General features: G+C 40.0%; 2 protein-coding genes across 2 annotated transcripts; one reads left to right on the forward strand and one right to left on the reverse strand.

Moving 5' to 3' along the window:
- Window positions 1-4,484: 4,484 nt before the first annotated feature.
- Window positions 4,485-6,057, reverse strand: foxq2 (forkhead box Q2). Its single transcript, XM_040128594.1, has 2 exons — window positions 5,584-6,057; window positions 4,485-4,859 (listed from the first exon to the last, which is right to left on the reverse strand). Exons 1-2 carry the CDS (start codon window positions 6,055-6,057, stop codon window positions 4,485-4,487), a joined length of 849 nt encoding a protein of 282 aa, XP_039984528.1.
- Window positions 6,058-9,460: 3,403 nt separating this feature from the next.
- Window positions 9,461-24,296, forward strand: pias4a (protein inhibitor of activated STAT, 4a). The gene is made up of 11 exons (XM_040129031.1): window positions 9,461-9,528; window positions 11,621-12,002; window positions 12,136-12,220; window positions 12,332-12,373; window positions 12,678-12,768; window positions 14,295-14,423; window positions 17,609-17,714; window positions 17,875-17,948; window positions 18,071-18,231; window positions 20,732-20,883; window positions 21,017-24,296. The coding sequence occupies exons 1-11, from the start codon at window positions 9,502-9,504 to the stop codon at window positions 21,289-21,291; spliced, it is 1,524 nt and encodes a 507-aa protein (XP_039984965.1). The 5' UTR covers window positions 9,461-9,501; the 3' UTR covers window positions 21,292-24,296.
- The last annotated feature ends 1,930 nt before the right edge of the window (window positions 24,297-26,226 follow it).

The following is a 26,226-nucleotide window of genomic DNA, read 5'->3' on the forward strand; positions in this document are numbered from 1 at the left end:
AAATGAGAGGTGCAAACTGGGAGGGAGGTGAGTGCTGCAGATGAAGGGGGCAGAGAGCGTGTCAGGGTGCCAATCATGGAAGTGCTCTTGTTGCCCTCCGGCCATCGCTGACCTCTTGACCCTGGCCATGGCCTAAATGTCAAAGGTCACCAACCAGGGTCAGTGGGGATCACTGCAAGACCCTGGCCGGGGATGCATCACCATGGCAACACTCTGCTCACTATAGGAGGAGAGATGGAGTTGTTTTGTATTCTGTAGGCTGAAATCATGCAGACAGTAACACACACCTACGTGCGCGCAAAGGCACGCACACATCAGCTTGAGCATCACATCTGTGCATATTTTCACTGGGAGTCAAGCTGCCCCCAAATGGTTTCCAGCAAAGCTGCACACAGCTGGGCAAAATCCAAAGAAGCCTGGCACCAACACTGAGCAAACAAACGGCTTTGCCACATCCACATGAATTATTTTTCCTGCTACAGAGGCCATATTTTATCTGTTAAGATGGCCGCACAACTCTGCCATCATGCTCTATTATGGGGGCCAAAATATCACAGGAAAAGGAATGAAGATGTGGTAAGGAGAAATGTCCTCGTGGAAATTCTTTGTGCTCCTGAATAATAACAGCTGGGGAAAAGTGAACATTTCCATGGAAAAAGTTAAAAGATATTATACTAAATTAGTCCGCCACAATATGCAACAAATCTTTGTTATAACTGAAAATGACGATGGGTTAAATTTAGAAATTCAAAAAAACAAAACAAAACAAAAAAAACCCCAAACTTCCATATCCACTTAGATTAAATGGCTCGTCCTTACTCACCGCTGGAAATATTCGCTTGCGCCTTGCGTCATCTAGTGGTCGGATCAGAGCTTGTCCTCGGTGCTGCCTCTCGTCTCCTCAGCACAGTGAAAGAGGGGGAAAAAACCCCACCAGTCTGCTTTTGTCTCCCGGGAGCTCCGGTCGATGCCTCGTCCCACCATATGTCTGATCGCAGCTGCCAATCAACAGGTCAACGCGACCCCGGGGAGGCAGACACTGGTGGGGAGAGATCAAACGGTGGACCTCGGGGATGACAGATGCAGATGAAAAAAAAAAAAAAAAAAAAAAAAAGGCAATAAAACATTGCTTCAAAGATGGCAACGGTGCACTGGGAGGCAAATTATTGTTAACAGTAATCTGCAGAATAGCGCCTCGCATTCTGATCGATTGACTATTATGGAGCCTTTGAAGCCGAGGTAACGCCAGGCTATTGTTCATGGTGGGACACAACCAGAAAATAGCAGCTGGTTTTGGTTCAACTATAGCGCTTCTTAAGCCTCAAATACTACTTACTTCTATGCAATCATGCTTTCTAATAGACTTGCAATTTGGGCTCCTCCAGGTTTCAGGCCTATTGAGAGTTTTTCATATATTCAGCTGCAGTCGCACCACGACGAAACGTCAGAGGAAAAAAAAAAAAAAGCAAATAATTAAGGGAATTAAAGTAAAATAAATAAGTAAATAATCAATTCTAAATGTAACAAACTTGCCTGTGAATTTCTTTAGATCATCTACTGCAAGTATTATTATTTTTTTTTATTAGCTATCAAGTTTTTTTTAAGAGATGCACATGCTTTCATACCTGGGCTACCTTTCTTCAACCTCTGGGTCTACAATGCAGTAAAATTATTCTTAAATCTTTTGTGTCTTAGTCTTTTTACAACTGAAATTAAAATGAAGAAATGATAGGGAAACAAATATGGTAAAGCTTGACCGTAAACCACAAATCAAATCAGGATTTGTGCTGAACATATGAACTGGTTATGCCAGTATTTATGAGTTATAAAAGAAAAAGTTGAATAGTAGCAAGTAAGCCCCTAAAAAAATGTTAATTTTCAATGATGATTTATTATTATAAGATATTTAGAGGTCTGCAGCTGTATCTGGTCATGTGTTTATGTAAAGTCAGGTCTGGGTATCAGTCAAAAACACATCAATTAATTAAAAAGATGTGGTTTGTAGGAATTAAAGAGTGCTTGGAGACCTAAAAACAAATGCTTTCATATTGAGATCAGACAAAAATCCCCAGATGTCAAATATGATATTTTTTCTGTCATTATTATTCATGTTTCAAAAGTATGTCTTCACACATTCATTAGCGTTTATTTTATAGTCATAACTGTAATTTGTGTAAGTGTAACTACTGTAGCTACAACCAACATCACTGAGTGAATGTCTTATGAATTTAATGTAAGACTCACAAAGACAGAAGCATAGATGCTATAGAAGATGAGAGTAAGTTATTCCGTTAATGTAATATTTCGCACACAATAGGAGCTACAAGCCGAAAACCAATGTGACCTGCACTGAATTGACGGTAAAATCCCCCTTTTTTCCTGTGCATCTCTTTGATCTAATGCCATGTATAGGTACGGGCTTCATCCTATGTTGTGTGAACTGTTATATGTTGAGTCTATACTCAAATCAATGAGATACATGTAAGCTAAGGGGAATCAGCTTTGGAATGCTGCTGTAAATGTGTTGTATTAAAACACGGCCATAATGTTTCATCGCCATCTCGACAGGACTGATCTTCTTACCTCACTCTCTGCTAATCAGGAACAAATCTTTGTGCCTTAATCTACGGCCCCCTGCACCCCTCCGCCCATCTCATTAGATTAACAAAATGACATGCACATATGCACACACACACAAAGAGAGCTCATGACCTCAATCTCACTCCCCTAGAAAGGTAGTTAATTGCAATTTTGTGTGATTTTGTTGAACATAAACAATGTTATTTATAGTATTTTAACAGTTTGTTTGCCTGTGTATGACAGGAAGAACATTATCCATTTTTCCTAGTTTTGTTACCCATACGTCATGTGTGTGTGTCTGCAAGAGTCTTAGGAATTGTATGCGTGTGTGAGCTGTACACTCTTGTACATGGATGTGTTTGTATGTCTGTGTGTGTGTGTGTGTGTGTGTGTGTGTGTGTGTGTGTGTGTGTGTGTGCGTGTGTGTACAGCAAACATATGCAACCAAATTAAAGCCTTAAAGCTGGTGAATTGAAGAGGATTTGATGCAGAGAGTAATTCATGGGAATTAAGCAAATTAGGTCTCCAATTAGCTGCTGACTTTGAATAGGAAGATTTGTTGAACAAAAATTAATTAGATGGATTTGTCATTGTTCTAATGAACATCACCAGAAAATAACAATTGTGAATAACACCCTCTCTCTCTCTCTCTTAAGCTTTATCCCTCTGAAATTTTATTTGTCTAGGCCGAATCTAATTTCATGTCAAATATTGCCTTATTCAAATATTCAATAATTTGCAAATAAGAAGCCCACATGAGCTGAGACAAACAAACTTCAGAAAAGTCAATGTATGACCTAATCCTCTTTGGCTGGAGCACTGGGGATATAAATGCCAACCTTTGCAAGTCATAGAGGAATTTCACTATTGATGTGAGAGCCGGACAGGTACAAAATTGACTTGATTCTTATTATGGCAATATTTTAGAGTTATCTCCACAACTGAACTGTTTCTGCTTTAGAGACAGTTTCAGTTATTGTTTTCAGGCTGTGCATCTATGATATGTCCTATGTGGATCATTCTTAAAAAAATTATAACAGTAATGTTGCTTCATCCATACTGTATTAATTTTGACAGAAACTTTATGTTTAGATTGAACTTAAGCACATCTTTCATTATTTCATTTGCTGTACATTTCTGCCCTGAATGGTTTATGCATACAAATTGGACTCAGCCCCTAAAAAAGACCTCCCACCTCTCTCCAATGAATCAGCACCCCCCCCCCTCCCTCTCTCTCTCTGCCTCCTTCCCTTTCCTCTGCTTCCTTCATCCCCGACCTCCTGTGGTCCCCCTCTTTCTGTAGCAGCGGTTACAGATTACACTGTGTGATAAGCTTCCTATTTCTTGAAACTATTTGGGATTGCTCAGATTATCTGGCCTCATATCCTTGGGAGTCGGCTTTGGGAAGCCTGATTTTAGTCTCTTAAGGCAGAAGATTTTGCATCCCGACAGCTTTGACTAATTAGCATCTAATACCGGGTGGTATTTTAGCATTGGGCTCACTTTTAGCACTATCTGCACGCAAAGGCAAGTGCTCGCACACACACACACGCACACACACACGCACACACACACACCCAAGGCAGCTGATAAAAAAAACATCAGTCAAATTCAATATGATTTAATGAGATTATAACAAAACATTGCATTTCTGGTATTCTAAAAAAATTCAGAATACAACACATGCAGTTTCTTTAAAGTTTCATACATTTTACTTAGTCACTGAATGCCCTAGAATCACTTGGACCTTACATACAAAGCTGAATGTAATGCAATAACATCCAACTTCATATCAATTTTAACATCACCTAATGACATAATCATTAGCATCATCATTTTACCCAGTGGTAATTCCAGCCCAAACTGTAAGTACAGAATACTTCAAAAATATACACTGTTCACTCTCAGGGTACAGAGGCATATAGGCCCGGGTGGAGCCCCACTTCTGGCTGCACACGGGACCAAGGCCAGTAGAGCCTCGGTGGCAAGCAGGACAGAGGGAGAGCTGGGCCCTGAGGACAGCACCAACAGGTTGTTCTGTGGGAGCGGGCGAGGGCAGGGTGGTAGGGGGAGCTCAGGGAGGAAAGGGGGAGCTGTCCTGCCACCCTGCGTACCCTCCGCCGTGCCCTCCGACAGTGATAGTCCCCGTTAGAAAAGTCCTTATAGTTTGATGGGTGAATCGCCCAGAAGTGGCCTTTACCATTGTCACTGCGGCCTGCTTTGATGAAGCAATCATTCAGGGACAAGTTGTGACGCACGCTGTTCCTCCAGTTTTTGTCCTGTGGAAGCAAGAAAAGGCATTTTGTTAGACCAAAAGCAAAACCTGAAAGCGAGTAAGAGTTAACATTAACATAGGCGGCTGTTAAGTATCACTGATCCTTCTCAGGATGTCACCTCATCCTGTTTTTGGCAGGATGCGCAATAGCGTGTCAAGACTGTATATGATCACTGTAAGACAAAACACCCTGAGTTACCTTTTTAGCACGTCAAACGAGTGATCAACTTTAATCCACTGGGCTACATCCAATCTGTTGTTGCACCTGGTAAAGGCAGAGGCACTTTGCAACCTAGCAACAGGATTACTTTATTTGTGAATTCGCCAACAAGAAGATCATCTAGTGTCCCCGCGAGCACCTAATTGCCTAACCACTCAGACAGATTACCTGTGCCAAGTAGGTCGCTCTACTTATGAAAATTATTTTTCAGCAAACTCAATTAAACACTATGAAGACTTTGGACGAACACGCATTCTCATTATCTGTCTCAAAATTGTGTCTTACTAGTGGCTGTGACGAGTCAACAAAGTAATAGAGAATGAGTCATTTCAAAATACTCCCCCAGGCAGCAATCACCTGTTTCGTAGTGTTGACTTCACATTACCACCCGATTTTACTTTTCTAAATTCCTCTATTACCACAACAGCTGTTCTTGGACAGTGCAATATATGTTGATCTCTGTTTGCCAGGTAAATAGAAAGACACAAGAACACAGACGTGAACATACCTTACTCTTGAAGTAAGGGAAGTGGTCCATGATCCACTGGTAGATGTCACATAGCAACAGTTTCTTCTGCTCAGACGCCAGGATTGCCTTGGAGATGAGTGCAATGTACGACTGGTTGGGTTTGTCCGCAGACTTCTCTAGACTGCCGCTGACAGACATCGTGGTGGTCACTTCCTCCTCCCCCTCCTCTTGTTGCTCTTCATCCCCCTCCTCACCTTTGACTTTCCTGTCTTCAGCGTCTACCTCTGACCTCTGTAGCTGCTTCTCCTGTATCTCAGCGCGAACCCCCACCTCTTCGGGTTTACGATTCTGATGATTTAGCATGTTGTCCGCTGTCTGCTCTGCCGTACCACTTCCTGTCGCTTCTTCTTTAGAACCTTTGACTCCTTTATTGAACAGAAGGTAGTCAATAGTGAAGCTTAGTCCCAGCCTTTCTCTGACCCCGGTGCGGCTGCTTCTGTCCTCCATTGTCATTTCTGAATTAAGATATCTGAGACTCATTACAGAGGTTTTATTGCTTCCAAACTGACTGACTGTTGAATAATTATCAGCTGATAAATGGAAAGCGTTTCTCCCAAAAGTCTTCTGAGAACTGTGTGTCTGAGTTTCACAGCATGGCTATTTTCTTTTAAAATTAGGACCCTTCATTAACTGAATTCTTCGATGCCCCTCGCTTCTTTCGTCGAAGTCTCACTGTTGACAGGATCACAGATAAAGATGAGCCTCTCAACTGTTGTTAACCCTGATGCGCTCATGAGCGACACAATCTCAACCTGTGGAAATGACGTCAGTCTTTAAGACTAAATCGGCCACTTTGTTTGTCAACAAAGTTTAATTAAACGTTTCGCCTCTCTGATAAATCTGACCTGATCAAAACCTCCCTCTTGATATCCAACAGCCTTTTGCTCCTGAATCGAAGAGCTGTGCCTCAAAGTTGTGAGGGTGACTCTATTTATATGACTGTGAATTTATCCGTCACAGAAAGGGGCAAAGAAGGCACAGGGGAGGTCTAGGTAGGGGGTCTCAATTGAGGCGGATTATTTTTATTAACCTAAGCAAATCTTTGTAATTACGGGAGATTAAACACTCAAGTTTTAGTAAGACATGGTGTGCAGAGGATGGATGCTTTAGAATCAAAGGCCTTTTAGATGCCGGTGTTATCCTGTTAAAGTTGTTTTGTCCGTGGGGATGTTGTCCAAAGAATTACTCCAGTTACCACAGAGCAGTAATTAACGGCTCAAATGCATCATTTTGCAGAAAAAAAAACAGATTCACATTCAGTCGAGTCAAACAGTAAAGTGTCTGACTGAAAAATAAAATGAATTCATTTCCTATTGTTGACCTGAACCTTTTTTAAACTGTGCCTCCAATGATCTTTATTCCAGTTCTTGCCAACTATTATTGTAAAACAGGCTTCTTTTTTATTAACCACTGGAAATTTTTATGTTTTTTCATATACAATGCAGTACAGAAATATAAATAATTGTTTTTTTTTTCTATTTGTGAATGAATTCAGCAAATACAATCTTAGATAATCTTTCAGAATCTTCTGAGAGATTACATCTAAAATGCGTATTGTATTGTATTGTATTATATTATAATCTTCAATAGTTGTTTTTCATAAAGTACATCTCCCTCAGTTTGAAAAGTTATTGGGTTGTGCTCTATAATTATGTGTCCGACTCTACTACTCACTTTGTATTTAAATATACTTTATTACTTAAATTTTACAGTTTGTCCTTTGATGGTGATGATGTTTTAATGTCAGCAATAAATTGATGTTGAAAAGGTTTTTTTATGGTTTATGCTGAAATACAGCAGACTTGTTTATTACTTCCACAAAGGAGATTATGTGATCACCTGTGTTTGTTTGGCTGTTGGTTTGTTTGTTTGGTTTTTCATTTGTCAGCAGGATTACGCATAAAACTACTAAACAAATTTTGGGGCAGATCTGGACCATTTACTATAAAATTTAATTACCTCTGAAGTCTGGTGTATGTTGTTTGACACTGGCCTTGGTGGAGGTCTGTGCACTATTGAGCACATTTTCTAGTGTTGTTTATGTTATGATATTCAGGTCAAACAGCTATACATCAGACTCTTTTGAACTACACTTTTGAATGTTGACATAAATTGTGGATCCAATCTTTACACTCATTTGATATGACTGGCATTTGAATAATTAAATTTGTACCGTCAACTGAGAATTTACACTGATCAAAAGTCAAGCAACCTTAAGTCTTTTTGACCAATTATGAGGCTTACAAAAGCACCTAATCCATCTTAAAACATAGTGTTATTTAACAGCTTGAATCCCCATATTCTCCAAAACCACCTTTAATTGTCCCATAAGTAAGATCAAAGTCATGTAAAACATTTTAAAAAGTTTTTCAACACCCCATTACACATATATTCTGCATCTGCTTCCTCTAGCGATTCAGTGAAGTGAAATCACACTTACATTGTTGACATCAAATAGAAAATTGTCAGTGTTCCTTATTTCCATGTTTTATATCCTTAAAGTCTCTGGAATCTGAAACAAATAAAGGTCTAGTTTTAACAGTGTCTGTGTGCATGACTTTATACTGATGGACCCATGAACTGGGGAGGGGTAGAAATTGAATAGCTTACACAATAGATATATTTATTGTCCCACACAATCTTCCCAGCTGTCATCACATTAGTCTAGATAGCAGTAATAGTACAGTATCTAGATGGATCTGCTTTGTTGTGTCAGTTTTACAGAGTGCAGGAATTAAATCACAGTCAGGTCAAATCATGGACCATATTGCCCTCTTCTGTTTAAATAATGGAACATGAAATATATGCACAACATAGAGCACTATGCTGCCTTTACATTAGCAAGCTTTCGTACTGTAATCAGCTGTATGAATTTATATGTAGGCTTGTGCTCTATTAATCAAAAAATATCAACCCATATTATAATTGTAAAAAACAGCAGCCCGTATTGTGGGGAACATATCCAACTGTACTTGCGTTTACATTTGTGAACTAAATTTAGACAGGTGTATTAAAATAACTGAATCATATATTTCCTACATTTTATATTTCTTTCACACATTATATTATAAATAACTTATTTCATGAACCAGCGTATTGGCAGAGCCAGCTGTCCTTTTGAATGCACGGCCTTGATGTTTCACATCCAAAGCAAAGCCAAAACAAACCACACCATGTTATTACATGATACTGGAATTCCTTCAATTGATTTTTGTGTTTCCATGAGGCTATTCTTTGCCACATACGAGGAGCTTTTGGAAAATCTGGGCTGGATCACCTGAGGGAGTGTAAATGTGTCCCTTGCATACTTATTTCAGTTTTGCTAAAGACGTGACACGGAACATGGTATTTGTGTTTTAGACATGGCATGGCTGGTCTATGCTTTGACGTGTAAGTGTATTTTGTTAATTGCTCATTTTAATACAATAATGAATGTGCCTTAGACAAAGCATTAACTCCACATCTCATGGCTGGACGCATAACCTGAAACGGAATATTTTGCTCGGAGGGGACATGGTGGGACCATGCGACCGGATCCACTTGACACCCCACGCTTTACATCCACGTTGAATTTAAACAGTTTTTAAGTCACACTTTCACAATACCTCAATACTATAAAACCGAAACATCATGGATATCAAAACACTTTGACACGTGGTATCTTCAATAGACACTGAGGCCTATTTTGGGAATGAGACCTGTCTCTTAGTGTTTTTAAAAAGTTGTACTGTAACTTTAAAACACGGCGATCCCGCCCATTTTGTATGTAGCGCTCCGGGCTCTGGTTAAACCCGCGCTGTTATTGGCCGAGGCTACATGTCCATCAAAGCAGGCTCTGCGTTTCATTGGTGAAAGACTTGCCTTCGTCTCTGACTCTCGCGGTACTGCTGCACGAAGATGGCGGCCGAACTGGTGGAAGCGATGGCAAGTAGAGCTTGGCTAGCTTTGGTTTGATGGGAGACGGGCGTGGAAGTGTGGGCTGAAACTCAGCCGGATCGTGGGGAAACCGGGGGCTTTATATGAATATGGTTAAGAGTTTGTACTCTTAAAAATGTGACGTATTACATTCACGACGAAACGAACTAGCCTGCGCTGCTAACGTAGCTAGCCTGCTTGGTAGCGTTAACTGGGGAAGTGCGTTGGTTCAGCTAGCATCACGCTGGCTCTAAAGGAAGACAGCGAAAATGAATGATGAGACCATACAAACATTTGGGAGTTCGCTGCTAGCATACTTCCCGTCATGTTAATATGTGACGGTATTTGGTTTATAGTAATCTCTGTTTGAGGTTAACCGGTTAGTCTATGGAGCTGTGCACCTGTCAAAATGTCCAGTTGCCATGATTGAATACCGACAGCCCAGTCTTTAGAGAAGCTAGCCAGCCGATAGCGGAGACTGTACTGGTGATGTTCAAGTGAGGCAGAAGAAACCGCAACGTTACTGACTTTATTGCTGCATTTTTTTGCGCAGATCGTCTATCAGAAGCCCAGTGGATAGCCGCGTTATTGTGCAAATTTAATGTAGACGCAAAGCCGGCTGTTAATGCATGTCAGATGGCTCAGGTTTTTGCAGTAACAACAACATTCTGTGTGCTGCCCTACAGTCCAGTCCGCATGCTCTCTACGTTGCTGCTGCCCGTTAAATAAACATCCTCATGCAGACTGTATGCTTTGTCTTGTGTAGCCTGTCCTGAGATAACCGAATCCACTATTTGTGTCAGTAGTGTATACAAGTTTAGCGTGGCTAATCAAAATCTGGACCCATTGTGACGAGTAAATCAGACCTCGGTGACATTAGACTTAACATTCTGTTGCGCTGACCACACTTAATTCAGTGCATTTAAAGGGTAAACACATGTGCTTGTTAGGGTTTGTCTTCCGCTCAAAGTTTGGTGGTCAGTGCTGGACACGCGAGTTCACCCATAAACCATCGATGCAAATGACAATTAACAGTAAATCCTCGGGGACTGGGTGAATGACTTATGATGGGCCCATCAGTAATGGGATATAATTAAAATGAATTTTTCAGAAATTGGATAGTTAAAATTTAAGTTGTATTTTACCTCATTTGACTGTAAACAGATTTTGGTATGCATGTAAACATTGCAAACTATATCCATCTCTTGTCAAATAAAGATCCAAACTATAGGTTTTACCACATATTTTCAGTTGTGTGTTCTAACTTTTTTTTTTTTTGTGATTACCTTTGAAAATTTTGCACCAAATCCTTAAAATAAAAAGTTCAAAAGTTTGTTTAATGGTACTACAATTTGTTTAAGAACACAATGTTAAAAATACCAAAATCCAAGCATTCAGAATGAGGAGCGGTGTGACCTCTTATTATAGCCAGCTAATTACAAGGTAGGTTCACGCCTCTGTAGGATTAAAGTGACCAAGTACAGAAGCTAATTTTAGCAGGAATCAAACACTTTGAGACACCTGCTCTGTCGTGTTAAATTCTACATATAAGTTAATTGTAAATGATGGTGTGGAACCTGTCAGGGGTAAATTTAACAGCTGTGTTAGGCAAGAAATGCAACAAGTCATTGAATTATTGGAGTCATTATTGGAGGGATTTTTCAGAGTATGTTTAGAAACTTGATACTTTCACTTGAGAAACTCAAAGAATATAAACACAAATGTACAGGAATGCATTTTCCAGCTTGGGTCACACAGTTAGGCAGTGAATTTTCCTCACACCAAGTGATACCTTAGAAAATCAGATCATAAATACCTTCAGAAAGGCAACAGCAACAACCAACTTAGGAAAGAATAAAGTATTTGAAGTTATGAGTTGTTTGAAAAAGTCAGAAGAAGCAGAAAATCCAACGCCATTAGCAGTTTGTTGGAAAATGGCTTTGAATTTCAATCAAGTATCAAAATGCCTTGGATTTGGACATGGCCTCCAATGAGTCTAATAACTTGTAAAATGATGGCATTGTCACTTAAACTTCCGTTGTCTACAAACTTCAATGTCCCTGTAATTTATATCTCGAATTTTGTCTTTCCTTCCTGCCAGAACATGGTCAAAAGTTTCCGGGTCTCCGACCTGCAGACGCTGCTGGCCTCAATGGGTCGCAGCAAAAGTGGGCTGAAGCAGGACCTGGTGGGGCGCGCACTGAGGCTGGTGCAGACCGAATACAGCCCAGAGCTTCTGAAGAATGTCAGGCAGCTCTACGAGTCGCGCTTCCCCAAAACATCTGGCTGGCTTGCAGCACGGCGTCCAGAGGGTGTTCCAGTTGCCTACTCACCCCTCAGCTCCTCCCCAACGGCCACCTCTCAGGGTGCAGACTACCTCAACGGCATTTCCAAACCAATCCCCACACCTGCAGCAGAGGTAAAGTTGGTGCCACTGCCCTTCTACCAAACTTTGGAGACACTGTTGCCACCAACAGAGCTAAGTAAGTGCAGAGTATTTGATGTTTCTTTATCCTTGTGTTTGAATAATTCATTTTGGAAAAAATATTATGTCCTCTACTAAATTATTCAACTAGGTGCTGTGCTGTAATGGAATTTGTTTACACTTTTTTACAGTTGCCCAGAACAATGAGAAACTGCAGGACAGTCAATGCATATTTGAGTTAACACCGAACCAAGCAGACCAGATCAGAAATGCAAGGTAAGAAAGTCCAACATTTCCTCCCAGATCTGCACTGTTCAGTTAACACCAGCTTAATTTAAAAATATCTAACTGATTCTCATTTTAATTCATGACCTTCTACTTTCTTAGTGAGCTTCGTCCAGGAATCAGATCAATCCAAGTGGTTCTTAGGTAAGTTCCCAGTAATTCCCATTGAGACTTAATAGATATTTTACAATCCTGTTGTTTCGAATGTGCTGGTTCTGCCAGTAACTGTGCTGTAGAAAGGAAAAATGGTTTTAGTATGCATGGACAAAGAGTATTTGAATCCCCCCAAATCCTTTTTGAAAATAGAAGATCTCAATGATTTATGTGAAAGTGGAGTTCTGAAAAACTCAAAGACTATATAGATACAGATTCAGTCGTGTTGATAGGCTGAAGGGTCAGGCATTCTTATGATAGTAATCTTTCTCTCTCTTGTCACTCTCTGTTGCAGAATCTGTTACACAGACTCCATTGGTGTCCAGGAGGACCAGTATCCTCCCAACATTGCAGTCAAAGTCAACCAGTCCTACTGTCATGTGCCGGTGAGTTGATTCACCTATTTGAGATAAGCCACACCTTTAGAACACAAACATGGCTAAAGCAGGGCAAATCACCTGTTCTTTTAAAATAAATTTTCCAGTGATTACTGTAAGCCATCTGTTTATAGATGCAGTCACTGACTCACTGGTTTGGGTTTTGGTTGCAGACGTACTGCCTATTCATTGCCAACTCGCACCATAATGTAAGGTAGTGATCGATTAGCCAACCTAATGCAGGTAGAAATTGAATGAGGTAAGAAACAAAGAATATCCAGGTACAGATTCAGTGTGGGTTAGCCAGTTTAAAGGCATCCACACACTTGCAAGACTTTAGTAGGAAACTGCAGCTGGCAGTCTCTGTGTGGCTTACAAACTGTTGTGGTGTTTTGCATTATGGGCTGGTTAGAAGCTTAAACTTTCAAGACAAGTGTTGGCTGCATTGTTGTGTTCATAAGCTGCATAGTCAAAAAAGCAAACTGGAAAGACAACGGTTAAAAATCAGTGTTGTGAAAACAGAATTGGGAATTTGAGAGCGTTTGCATTCTAAAGGTTGGTGTTGAAAGCCTAACTGAATTCTTGGGTGTTTGAGCTTCCACACAGCCCAACAAAGTACCACACAGCAGACTTTTCAAATCAAATTTAGCAGTGACAGACAAGTAAGCTGTCCAAGATTGCATGATAATTTAGTGGCTGATCTTTTTCATATATTTTTTTTAAAAAGTTCAACAGTTCGACCATATTGCTTGTGGCAGCTACAGAGGTAAAGTTTAGAGATGAATTTTGGTCTTAGTACAACATATTTGATTATATAGAGACCAAACCTGAAGCCAGTGACACATATAAAAATATTACTCACAGCCATCAAGAAAGCCATAGCTAGGAGAAGGGTGGAAGTACCTGTAACAAGTTTAGAGTTGATAAATTCTTTGGGGGGAAAAAATAAAATACAGTTAGGCTGACTTCACTTGAAGTCTTTGTATAAATCAATATGTTAAACAGTGGACAAAATGGTCCCTATCCTAGAGCAAACTCTAGGAGGAGAATGTGAAGAATTGTAGGATATTTGGTGTCTTTCCTCCCAGCCTTGCCTTTCTTTTACTTCTGTCCTTTTCATCTTCTGTCTTCTCCTCTCTTTTAGCAATTTTTCTCGCTCTATGTATATGTGTATCTATTTTCACTATGTGCAAATGGAAAATGAATGATGCCTGTATGTCATCATCAGTACGTTAAGACTGGGTATGTCTGTTATTTGAAGGAGAACTGAGCTCTTACTTCCATTTCAACTCTCTACAAAATTGAAAAGATTAGAAGGTGTTTGCAGTTTTGTGCCTCTCAGTTAAAGTAGGGGCTTTACAATTAACACAACCAAAGAACCGAACAACTAATTCGTTTTTTAAACTGCATCTTAACCCTTCAGAGGGAATCCTGACGCCTGCTTAAGCAAATCATTCAAAAACTATTTTATCTGGTTAAAATATTGGATGACTTACATCATACTTTGGTATTTGTGTGTGTCTGTGTGTTTACAGGGCTATTACCCCTCTAATAAGCCTGGTGTTGAACCCCGTCGTCCCTGTCGACCTGTAAACATCACTCCCTGGTTGCATCTCTCCAGTGTCACTAACAGAGTCACCATCACCTGGGGAAACTTTGGCAAGGTGAGAGTCTGATGCTCAGTCTCATATGCTGGCATAGCTCAGGGTCGTGGTGGCAACAGGTCAAGTAAAGCAGATATCTTCTCCCCCCGGTATTTGACAAGGGGCTGAGCCTGATGAAGGCCACAAGCCGAAACGCGTTGGTCTAACAAAGTTGTTCTATATATTACAAGTGTTGCTGGAGTTTTGACCTCTTAGACTTTTTCCCTTCTCAATGCACTTTGGAAGTAGGAGAAGATGTGCCAGAAACATTTACTTTACTTCTACAGATTACAAGTGGCACCAAAGGCAAGCTGGGACACATAGTTCCCTGAGTGTTTAATTGGTCCCACTCAGTCGTGCGTGTTATAACTCCTAAAGAAGGCTCTCGAGAGCCAAGTGCTGAATTACTTCAACTATCTTCTTGACTGTTGCCCTCACAATCCTGATCCTGTTAAGCAGCTGGAAGACTGATGAATACACTTACTTCTGTTGGCACCCTCTTCTTTAGAGCTCTTGTGTAAACCAATTAACGATGAGCAATTTGATGGGTGAAACTAAACACAATAAGAAACAGGTTTTCAAACAGTTTCAGCGATTAGGAGGTTAATCAGTTAGATGTAATTGGCAACTGTTTTATAATCAGTAATTGTTTTGAGTCATTTTTAAAGAAGAAATCCTTAATTCTGTGGTTCTAGCTTTTACAGTGTGATTATTTGCTGGTTTCTTGGTCTTCAAGAAAACCAGCTAGCAATTGTAAACTGCATATTTTGGGGATTTGGAGTGTTGGTTGGACAAAACATTATAGACAAAAACAATTGATTAATTGAGAAAATACTCGAAAGATGAACTGATATCACGTTTTGTGGATGTCCTGATCACGATTGCAAGCCTGCATTAAAATCTGTAAAGCAATATGAATGTCTGACAGCAGAATTGCTCTGTGTTAAGAATATATCACCTGCATCACAGCTTTCCTTTGTTTTATTTAATAATTTGTACAGTGCTCTGTAGTGTTTAGGGTAATGTTCATGGGAAGAGAGGAGAGTCATTACAGGTCTGTTATGGCAAGATTTCAAGATTTCTCTTTATCCACAGTATGAACAAAATACTGAAGTTTTAAAACAACCACAGCACTTCAGAAGTGTGTTGCACATGAGAAATGTTGCTGATTTAGAGGAGAACGAGCCATTTTTGTTTGTTTTAAGTGACACATTGGAGTAAAGAATTGATTGCTCAGCATACTCAGTCCATAACCTTGTGACTGGCCCACAAGAGGAGTTTAAAGGGATTTTAGTTCCTCAAAATCTAAGTTAAGCAGAGAGGCATATTTGCACTAAGGCTTAAAACATTTTCTAATGTTCTCTCTGTATTTAGGGAAGGTGAATCAAGATAGTGGACATTTTTTGATATAATGAATCTGCTGTGTTATTTTTCTTAAGATGAGTGACTTTTGTAATAGGCCCATGTAATGTTAGAGGATATCTTTCATTAAATACAGTTATATAATCAGGAAGGCTCCAGGATACATTTGCTTTAATTCTTTGTCTAACATGAGGTGGGAATAGTGATTTCAAGGAGATTTCCCCTTGCATAAAAAAATCTTGTGTGTTAAAGTTAAATTTTTTTATTAAACTGGTTTTGAGGTTCACTTTGTGTATGTTGGCCTCAGAAAATATTCAGACCCCTTCACTTTTTGCACAATTTATTGTGTTGATAAGATTGCCATTTTAGCCCATCAATCCACACTCGATAATCTATAATGACAAAGTGAAAAACGTGTCATTCTTGCAAATTTGTTAAAAATCAAAAACTGAAATCTCTTGTTTACATGAGTATTCAGACCCTTTGCTGTGGTACTCCAAAGTATGCTCATGTGCATCCTATTTGCTTTAATTATGCTTTAGATTGAACTTGATTGGAGTCCACCTGTGGCAAATTCAATTGATGAGATGTAGTTTAGACAGGAGGCAGGGACAGGAGGATGGATGCAGCCAAATACAGAGGTCACGTGTACTCTGGAGCAGGTTTTTCTTCAAGAACCTGAGTCTGGGTCAACGGTTCAACTTTCAGCGCAACCAAAGACAACACTGTTCTGGCTTCTGGACAAGTCTCAAGATTTCAGTTTTTTGATTTTTAATAAATTTGCAAAAAATTCTAAAACTTGTTTTCACTTAGGTGGGTGGGAAAAATACAGATCTTAGTTAAATCCATAACACAAAGAAGTGAAGAAGCAATGTTTCCCATTCATTGATTTACTGTGGCGGCACGCCACAATATCAACATTGACCGCCACGCATTGACTTTCTCTTTTCTTTTTTTTTTCTTTCTTTTTTTTTTTTGTCTATTTCTAAATGGGTAAAATCTTACTTCATTGATTAATCAGCCTCTCCTTGCCCCTCTCTCTCTGTCTGTCTCTCTCTATCTCTCTTTGCACACTGAATAAAAACATAATGCACAGTAGGAAGGATTGTTGTTGGGTTTTCCCTGCAGAGAAGTCGGTTAGCATAGGGACTAGTCAGTATTAACTTCTCGTGCAAGTGGATAATGCTGATGTCACTTCTTTAACTCTGACGCTGAATGTTTTCTCCCTCAGCCCAGATGAATATTGAAAAATATTTTCAGTTTCAAAAGAGCTCGTCCTGCGGTGGCACAAAAACCGTCTGGACCAGAGACATTAGCAAAACTGAGTACCTAGAAACACCTGTGGGAAAGCTTAACAGGCTGACCAGTATGATTAGCTATTCAACGAATTTGTTTCAAATATTTCCAGGCTTCAAGCAATGCTGTATGGCAGCTGAAGCAGCAAGAGAGGGTCAGGAAGGGGTAGCTATAGCTAATAAAGAGAGAGATGTAGGAGAGGAGGAGGACAGCAGCCAACGTGCTGCTGTGGGATGACCAGCTAGGGCAGAAACAACAGGTAAGATTGACAGGAAACAGAGATAGTGGTATATACAGTATATTTTTGAGTTATTTCTTTGGCTCAAAGTACTTGGCAATGAAAATATTTGAAGTGGAGCACCTAATATACGCTATTAGTGAAATATTTAATTTAACACCCCCCCTTCAGCTACCACCACAAATAGAATCAAATTGTTTGGGAAACACTGAAGGGCTCTGAATACTTTGACGCGGCTCTATATCTTTTATTTTACATTGGTAGCCTTTTCAAATCAGTGCTCACAACTTCTTATTTGGTGTGTTTTCAGCGGTACTCAGTGGCAGTATACTTAGTGCGAGTCTTCACTGCAGCAGACCTCTTCAGCCAACTCAAACTCTGCTCTGTTGAGAGTGCAGAACGCTGTCGTGAACGCAGTAAGTGTTATTCTTGTAATCTGCTTACTTTGTCAACACTGTTTTGGTTGGACTTGATTTGTGTTTTTAATGTCACACATTATAACATATTATCTGATAGAAAATGAGGTGTCATAATTAACTACCATCTACCATTTATGTACGCTTGTGTAATTTATAGTCCAAGACAAACTACGTTTTGACCCAGAAAGTGAAATTGCAACCACAGGCCTTCGGGTTTCTCTCATCTGTCCAGTGAGTATACTTACACGGGAACACCTGACATTTTTAGCTGTGACAAGTCTCCTAAATGTTTGGCCTGCCATGAAGTTTGATGTCTTTAATATGCTTTTTCCTCTTCCACTCCCATTTCCCAGTTGGTGAAGATGCGGCTCGGTGTGCCATGTCGAGTTTTAACTTGTGCCCATCTTCAGTGTTTCGACGCAGTCTTCTTCCTGCAGATGAATGAGAAGAAGCCCACGTGGACTTGCCCTGTCTGCGACAAGCCCGCTCCCTTTGAGCTGCTCACAATTGATGGGTAAGGAGACAAAAACATGCTCTGACTTGTCCCGGCCTTGCAGCATCATCTTCTTTTCAATAAATTCTGAAAATGTACGCTTGTGTAATTTGAACAACCCTGTGTGCCTGGGAACATAAATACAGCTGCACAGATATCGGGGTGTTTTTAGGACTCTAGATACAAGTTGAAACATGCACCAACCTACTGTGTTTTATTGTAAAGGCTTTAAGTATTTAGCCTTAGAGGGTGATCATCCATTTAGTTTTGTATTTCTACAACTGCTGTCAGGTTGTATTTCAAAACCTCTGATCCGGTGAATAGGCTTCTTTGTTGACTCTTTATACCTCAGCGATAGGGACAGCCATGATCGGAGGCATTATGGTTTTGGTTGTCCATCCATCCGTCTGTCCCCTTCACGTGAACGCGACGTCTCAGGAATGCCTTTAGGGAATTTCTTCAAATTTGGCACAAATGTTCACTTGGACTCAAGGATGAATTGATTAGATTTTGGTGGTCAAAGGTCAAAGTCACCTCACAAAACACATTTTTGGCCATAACGCAGGAATTCATATGCTAATTATGGCAAAATATGCTTAATACCTTTTATTAAATACCTTGAAAGTCTTTACCACATATTTTATGAGTCTGGACAGACAGGGATGTAAACTGAAACTTGACTGGTCGTCTGAAGCATACAACCACGAAGCGGTAATTGTAGCTGATCTACTTGTTCTAACAACACTATAATTTAGAGAACCATGTAATTGTGGGACTCTGAAAAGCTCAGTAGGCATTGCTGCAAGTGACCCACAGGGCACCTACTGGCTAAGGGTGCTATATCTTTGCAGCATGAAAACTGCATTTTAACACAATTTGTCTTTTTCATTTTCAGGTGTTTTGTCACAAAGGGAATCGCACATTCTCTAAGGAGTAGGAAAAACACTGATGAGCCTGCAGTCCATTTTTATCAAAAAATTGCATGATAAACTTTTTGTGTCCACAACAATTTGGGCATGTAATTTCTTGCAGAATTTTAAGCAACTCACAGGCACTCCCTTACTTTCACAAAAAACTGAAAACATTATGTTACATTTTGGCTTTGAGCTATATTTGCATTCCTTAAATTAAGCTTGTGTGAAAGTCCCTTCTTGAACTGATTTCTGGGTTTCAGTTTCAGTGGTCTAATTACTCACTGTTAGCAGGTTTATAGACTGGTGTCTAGAGGCTGTGAAATTTACTGAATGCATGCAATTTTCAGTTTATAATAAGGAACAGCCAAAGTTCTTGGCATATTTTGTTGAATTTCTTCATCAACTGTAACTTGAATAATGTAATGCTATTTAATGATTTAGCGGAACTACTACACTTTGAGTTCAAATTTGCTCCTGCTGAAAATTGGCGCACCCCCTTCTATTGAAGGAAAATAGATTTTTAAAAAATCAGTCTTATCAGTTTATGTTGAGTTAAAGCTCTCAATTAAGGGATCTCAGTCTCTGCTTTGAAGGAATACACAAGACCACAGCTTGGCCATAAATGAGCATTTATTTATGACTGTCTATAAGCAACTGAATAACTGAGGCATTAATAATGAACACATAACAAAGAGGCTGGAATCAAACAGGTGAATAATGTTGATATTGGAATGACAAAATGAACTGGACACTTAGTTTGTTGATAGTGAATGAAGTGTGTAATTCAGAGTTATCGAAGAATGGTGGAACGTTAAGGAACAATCTGTTTCTTTAGGGCTTAAAGTTAAGAATGCCATGCATTCAAACTCATTTGAACAAATTGCTTGTCATTTCAAATTTGTTCAAATATGATTTTTGGAAAAAGTGACCCCCCTAATACATGTTATTTCAGCCATGTAGTTAACCAAGGAGAATATACCAGTATATGTCCTTCAGAAATGCGTCTATAATTTACGACTGGAGTATGGCAAGTTCTTATCTCAGAGGGGGAGAGGAGGGGTGGGTGTTTTGTGAGTGAGAGAGAGTGAGAGAGGTGTTTAATTCTGATGATTTTTTGTGAAATATATTTCAGTTTGTCGAATGCAGTCTTTGCTCTGTTCCGAAGACACTTAATGCCATTCATTTCATTATCAGATCAAAACATCGCCCTCTTGCGGTGAGGAGAAGGACGGTTCCTTCTCTGAGCAATGTTAATCTGACACTTTTATTTTGAGAAGTGAGAAGGACAGTTGGAAAGTCCGGGGAGTCTCTGAAAGGTTTATTAAAAACCAAGCGTTTTATCTCCTAGTGGAATTCAGAAGAAGGAGGGGGATGGGTGTCCTCACTACAAGGAAAACAATGAAAATGGTCAAGATTATAGAGAATGGTCAACATGTTTGAATGACAGACATAATCTGCAAACTGCAGGAAGAAAACTTGACAAAAACCTGGAAATTGCGCACATGCAGACGTCTACTGTGTATCGGTCCGGCAATTGAGTATTCTGTTCATTTTCTGGTGTGAAATCTGTTTTGTAAGGCAACTCTAACCAACAGTGTGTATTTCAGGCTGCTATCTGAGATTCTGAAAGAGACAAGTGAGGACATTGAGGAGATTGAGTACTTAACCGATGGCTCCTGGCGACCCATCAGAGACGATAAGGAGAGGGACAGGGAAAGAGAACGCAGCAACACACCAGACTACCCTGTTGTTGATATATGTAAGTGTCAAACCTTCTAACATTTACCTATTCTTCTGAATGCTTTCCCCTTTTTTCTGTGCATTAGTTTGCTAGAGTAAATTCTTTTTGTAACATACGTATATTTTTTTTCAAATGACATCTCTGTCTGCAGGCATTCCTGAGGCAAACGGTCATTCACCGGCCCACAGCAGCACCAGCCTGACGGGCAAATCTGGAAGCGGTTCCGTGGGGATGGCAGGGGTCACAGGAGGACCTGCTGTGGCACCGGGAGGAGGCGCAGTGGTAGATCTGACTCTTGACTCCTCCTCTGAGGAGGAAGGGGGCGGGGCAGGAGGAGACAGTGAGGACACAGAGGACAGCGCTGACAGTCCTGCCCCAAAGAGGGGCCGATACAACTACGACAAGGACCTGGTCACTGCTTACTGACCCCGCAGCTCTGTCCCCTCATAGACTGACACACACACAGAGACAGAGAGGCAGGGGGCTAAAAACTTGAGGACAGGAACACAGTAATCCACTAGATGCAACGACCCTCCCTTATTCCCAAACATCAGAGCCTTTTAGCAGCTCTGGTTTATTTCCAGACAAAACAAACACACACTCAAACATGCACTGTTAATGAATCTTCAATCTAGAGTGATTAGGATTCCTCTTTGTACTGTACACCACTGGAAGCAACTCTAACTCTTTTTGGCCAACCGTCACCTTGCAGTGAATATCTGTACCGTCCTGCCTCTACTAAAGAAACTGAATGGATCGAGCACCCCAACAACACCACCCCCCCATTTCCTCCTCTCTCTCCAGACAATTTCCTCTCTACCACCCCATCTCTCTTTACATTTGACTTGGAATTACAGGCTCTTTTTAGCCATGGGCGTTCAATATTTGCTTCTCTGATTTTTGTCACATATGTGATGAACAGGCAAGTTGAAAATGGAGGCTTCTCAGTAGTTTTTGGTAAAAGGTCAAAAAACAACTAATGGAAAAGAGCAGGAATAAGTTGGGGGAGGACAAGGCAGAGGTATATGGAGTGTGATGCAAATTGAAACCTCTCTCATTGTGTTATTATTTCTTTGTTCAGAGAATGAATTCAAAGCTTGAAAGGGTTTTTTCAGGAATTTATCCTTTTAATTATGAAAGGGCAGAACACAATACTGGCCTCAATGTGTAATGCTTTCCATTTTTATTTTGTCCTTTAGATAAGAGAACCTACCTCAGTCATAAAAACTTAGCAGACTGACCAGAGAGTAGCTAAGAAAGAAGCAGAGGACAGAAGAATTGATGAGTCTTTCTGAAGCCAATTTTACACTGGAGATTTTGTTTTCCTACACTTTGTTTTTTATTTTTTAATTCCATCGTCCCATGCAGCTCTGTTTCCTCTGCAGCAACAAAATCTTTTTTTGAAGGGGCAAGTTAGTTTGTAGATAACCAAGCTAACTGTAGGTATCAGTGATGCTTGGAACTGTGCCACTGTGTACAACATTACTGCAGTTATCTTGCTGTAACAGGATTATTAGGTTTGATTATATCAGCATTGCAAATGGACTTAACTCAAAATTACTGTACGGCAGCTGTGCCAAAGCAGATGTATTTTTAAGAATTCACAGGAAACGGTTACAAGAATCTGGTGCCTTTTTTTTTTTTTTTTTTTTTTCTTTATAAAGTGGTAAAGATTGCAGCCCGTTGTTTTAAGACTAGCTGAGCTGGCCAGCAGATGAGACCCCAGTCTGAGAGGTGTTTTATTTCATTCATTTTTTCCATATACTTTTCCAGTTTGAGAAACAGACAGAGACAGAAAAAATCTGAGGAACATTTATTTAACAGGATTCAGAAGTGCTGTCCTCCTTTTTTCCCCAGATTTTGGCATCTTTCTCTGCAAGTATCATCTTTATTTAATTGCTTCACATTCTAATAAGTCATTTGTAATAAATCTACATAGTATTTTGCTGTAGTTCTGTACAGACAGGAGCTTGTAGTTGCAGAAAGCAGGACACCTCTGCTGCTGTGGGTGCTTTGGGTGTTGAGAGGCTCGCGGCTGTGCTGTTGATGAACGCACCTTTTCTTTTCCTGTGAATGAATCTGAACTGGGTCAAAGAAGCATTCAGTGTATTTTGCTGCGGTGGGTTCAGCATGTCTGACACAACAAAACTTAATGAAGTGTCAACAAGTCCAACCCCACCTAGCTTGAAGTCATTGATTGGATTACAAATTGTCCTGTCTGGAACAAGTGGAGCTGCTTCAACCAACAATTCCCCTCGGCCTCCTTTCAATGTAGATAAGGTCATATCTATTTACTGGAATAGATTTGGACTTAAATTGCTACATGCTGTAGGCTTACAACTAATGTTCCCTTTCACCTGCACTAGTATTGTCAGTATGTGATTGCTGTTTCTCAGATAAGGATACACAGGCTGCATGTGCAGGCGTTAGGTTTGTCCGCTGGAAGGTCATCGGCGTTGAAGAGAAAAGCTGTTGCTGTGTTGCTAGATTTGTTTGCACTTTCATCTGATACTTCATCCCAAGTTTATGGCATATTTATTTCAAAGCCATCGTGTAGTGAGCATTAATCCGGGTCCCTGACAATTGTGACCAGATCTCCTCAACCATCTCATGTATGGAAATCAGCAAATGTGAAACTACAAAAGCAGCAGTCCTACTCAACTGTGAGACACTCGGGAGGGAAAAAGTAGTGACTCAGATTAGCTCTGCATGCTATGTTTCCCCCTCTCCTCATCCCTTTCTTGTGGTTTGATCAGCACAGAATCGGGTTTTCTTTTGCCTTGCTCAAATGCACAGCAAAACAACATTTACACTTGGATCCGGGACCGCACTGTTGATAACTGCATCCTGTGAAAGGGTTAATTATTGAAAAAGTAGGTCGAAGCAAATCTGGTCTTCCATTTTTCTCCTTCTTTTGACACATTGACATAGTTAAAAAAAATCAATGTAGTGATGAAAAAAAATTGGTAATCACACAGAATTGATTGACGGCACTTTGCCTGTACTACATCGGAATCTGTCCCTGAAAAGGATATTCTATATAAGGCGCTTTGAAGCAAAATTATGTAAAGAACTCTAATACCTGTCTTTAACTAGGCAATTTGTATTTGTAAGTAACTGCTATACATATAAAATGACATTGTTCATTTGTTGCTAGGTATAGAGGATCACTATTTGAAAGGATCTCCTAAACTTGGTCAGAGGTGGGAGGTGGTGCAAGTTGCTTCTGTGGATCTGAGCCAGATACGTTTGCAGGTTGTTTGAAAGCTGGAGAGAGCTGAGGGTCTGGTCTTTTTGTAGTGGCATCTCTACTTCTTATAATAATGCATAAGGTAGCATGGGCAGAGGCTTACAATCCATGATGTAAATGTTTTGTTGTGTTTTTTTTATATGTTCATATTAAAAGACAATAAAATTTAAATAATATTTTATTAAGCCTTGAATCGCCTCCGGTTGTTCCTATAGGCAAACAGACAACAAGAAGCTGTTGAGGGCAGCAGCACCTGAAGCTGATGCCAATGAGGACTGGGAGGACAGGTTAAGGTGTGGATTGTTATGTCCTGTACCAAATGCTCAGATCTGGGGACACATTTGATGCCTGTTGAGGATAAAACTGTAAAATTTAAAATGATCGTATTCTAACAGCTGTTATTGACGTGTGGAATTAATTAAAATCAGTTCTTAAAAACCTGTCTATCGTTTTATTTTGAAAATAGTTAGACTGTATGTTTTCAGCCAGACAGCAACTGTTGATAACGAAATAAACTTGGACGAATGTATCACACCTTTTTTGCTGTATTCAGCATATCTGCAGGTGCTCTCCTAAAAAAACATGATTAGTGTCAAATGAAGCAAACAAGTCTGTCTTACAGAAATACAGTCTGAAAGAAGAAAGGCAATGTGCTGCAGCCATTGTAGACTTTACTGATGTCATAATTACAGTTTTCAAAGTGTTTTGAGGGGCACTTTTGCCTTAATTGGACAGTAGAGAGTTGACAGGTCATTTGTGCGGAAAGAGGCAGGATGAGGGACATGCAAGAAAGGTCCCTGGCCGTATTGTGACTGAGGTTGCTGCGACTACCATGTCAGCGCCTTAAACTCCGTGGCCCCCAAGATGCCCCATAATTACTTTGTTATGTCAGGGAAAGGCAAATAAAAAACATTGTAGTTGCAATCCCTTTCTTGTACCAAAGTAAGTTGTTTCTTTTTTTTTTTTTTTTTTTGGGTAGCATTAAATACAAAGATAATTGTACTGTCAGTCAGTCAGTCCGGATCAACTTAGTGACGTCTGTACAAAGCTGCAAACAATTGGTCTACAGTATTCAAATATCTTGTGAAATATATAAACCATTTGCCAATTATCAAAAATATTGCAAAGTTAAAAATTCTATTTTGAATTGAGCCTGTTAGACCTAAAGTATGAAATGGGAATAGATTCAGCCAGGCACCTAGAGATTCCAAAACTATGAATTCAGTGGTTAAGCCAGGCCTGTTTAATAAGAAATGTTAGAATTTTTGCTTAATTTCTTTACATTTTGAAAAAAAGGATTGCTTTTATTTAAGATGTTGCAACATATTGGCAAAATGTTTAAGTAAAGCTAAATGCACATGACTTTAAATAGGCCTTTTTAACAGACATTCTGATTAGGGCATAATTCAGAAGTTTGACAAAATTTACTTTTCTCTTAATGGCACATCTCATATTCAGGTCAAGGGTATTATTTATACTTTTTACTCTCACCAAGCACTTTATTAGGAACACCTGTACACCTGCTTAATCATGCAATTATCCAGTCAGCCAATCGTGTGGCAACAGTGCAATACATCAAAAATAGAGATACAGGTCAGGAGCTTCAGTTCATGTTCACATCAAGCATCTGAATGGGAAAAAACGGGATCTCAGTTACTTTGAGCGTGGCATGACTGTTGGTGCCAGATTGGTCAGTTTGAGTATTTCTTAAACTTCTGATCTCCTGGGATTGTCGCGCACAACATTCTCTAGAGTTTAGTCAGAATGGTAGAAAAAGCAAAAAACTTCCAGTGAGCAGCTGAGCAGCAGATGGAAACGCCTTGTTGATGAGAGAACCTGGAGGAGAATGGCCTGACTGGTTAGAACTGAAAGAAAGTCTACGGTAACTCATATAATCACTCTTTACAACTATGGTGAGCAGAAAAGCATGTGAGAGTGTACAACATGTCAAAGCTTGAGGCAGATGGGCTACAACGGCAGAGGACCATGTCGCATTCACAGAAATCTGTCTTCTGAGGCTGCAGTCGGCACAGGCTCACCAAAACTGGACAGCTGAAGACTGGAAAAACGCAGCCTGGTCTGATAAATCTGGATTACTGCTGAGGCAAGCA

Source organism: Xiphias gladius, chromosome 6, assembly GCF_016859285.1.
Source record: "Xiphias gladius isolate SHS-SW01 ecotype Sanya breed wild chromosome 6, ASM1685928v1, whole genome shotgun sequence".
Lineage (NCBI taxonomy): Eukaryota > Metazoa > Chordata > Actinopteri > Istiophoriformes > Xiphiidae > Xiphias > Xiphias gladius.

What these genes read in the sequence shown, in the direction of transcription:
- foxq2 (XM_040128594.1), bottom strand. Translation starts at nt 6,057, where the DNA reads ATGACAATGGAGGACAGAAGCAGCCGCACCGGGGTCAGAGAAAGGCTG. An exon ending in TCCCTTACTTCAAGAGTAAG is followed by an intron (nt 4,860 to 5,583) that starts GTATGTTCACGT and finishes TTGCTTCCACAG; the next exon opens with GACAAAAACTGGAGGAACAG.
- pias4a (XM_040129031.1), top strand. Translation starts at nt 9,502, where the DNA reads ATGGCGGCCGAACTGGTGGAAGCGATG. An exon ending in GACCAGATCAGAAATGCAAG is followed by an intron (nt 12,221 to 12,331) that starts GTAAGAAAGTCC and finishes CTACTTTCTTAG; the next exon opens with TGAGCTTCGTCCAGGAATCA. An exon ending in GAGCTGCTCACAATTGATGG is followed by an intron (nt 18,232 to 20,731) that starts GTAAGGAGACAA and finishes TGTGTATTTCAG; the next exon opens with GCTGCTATCTGAGATTCTGA.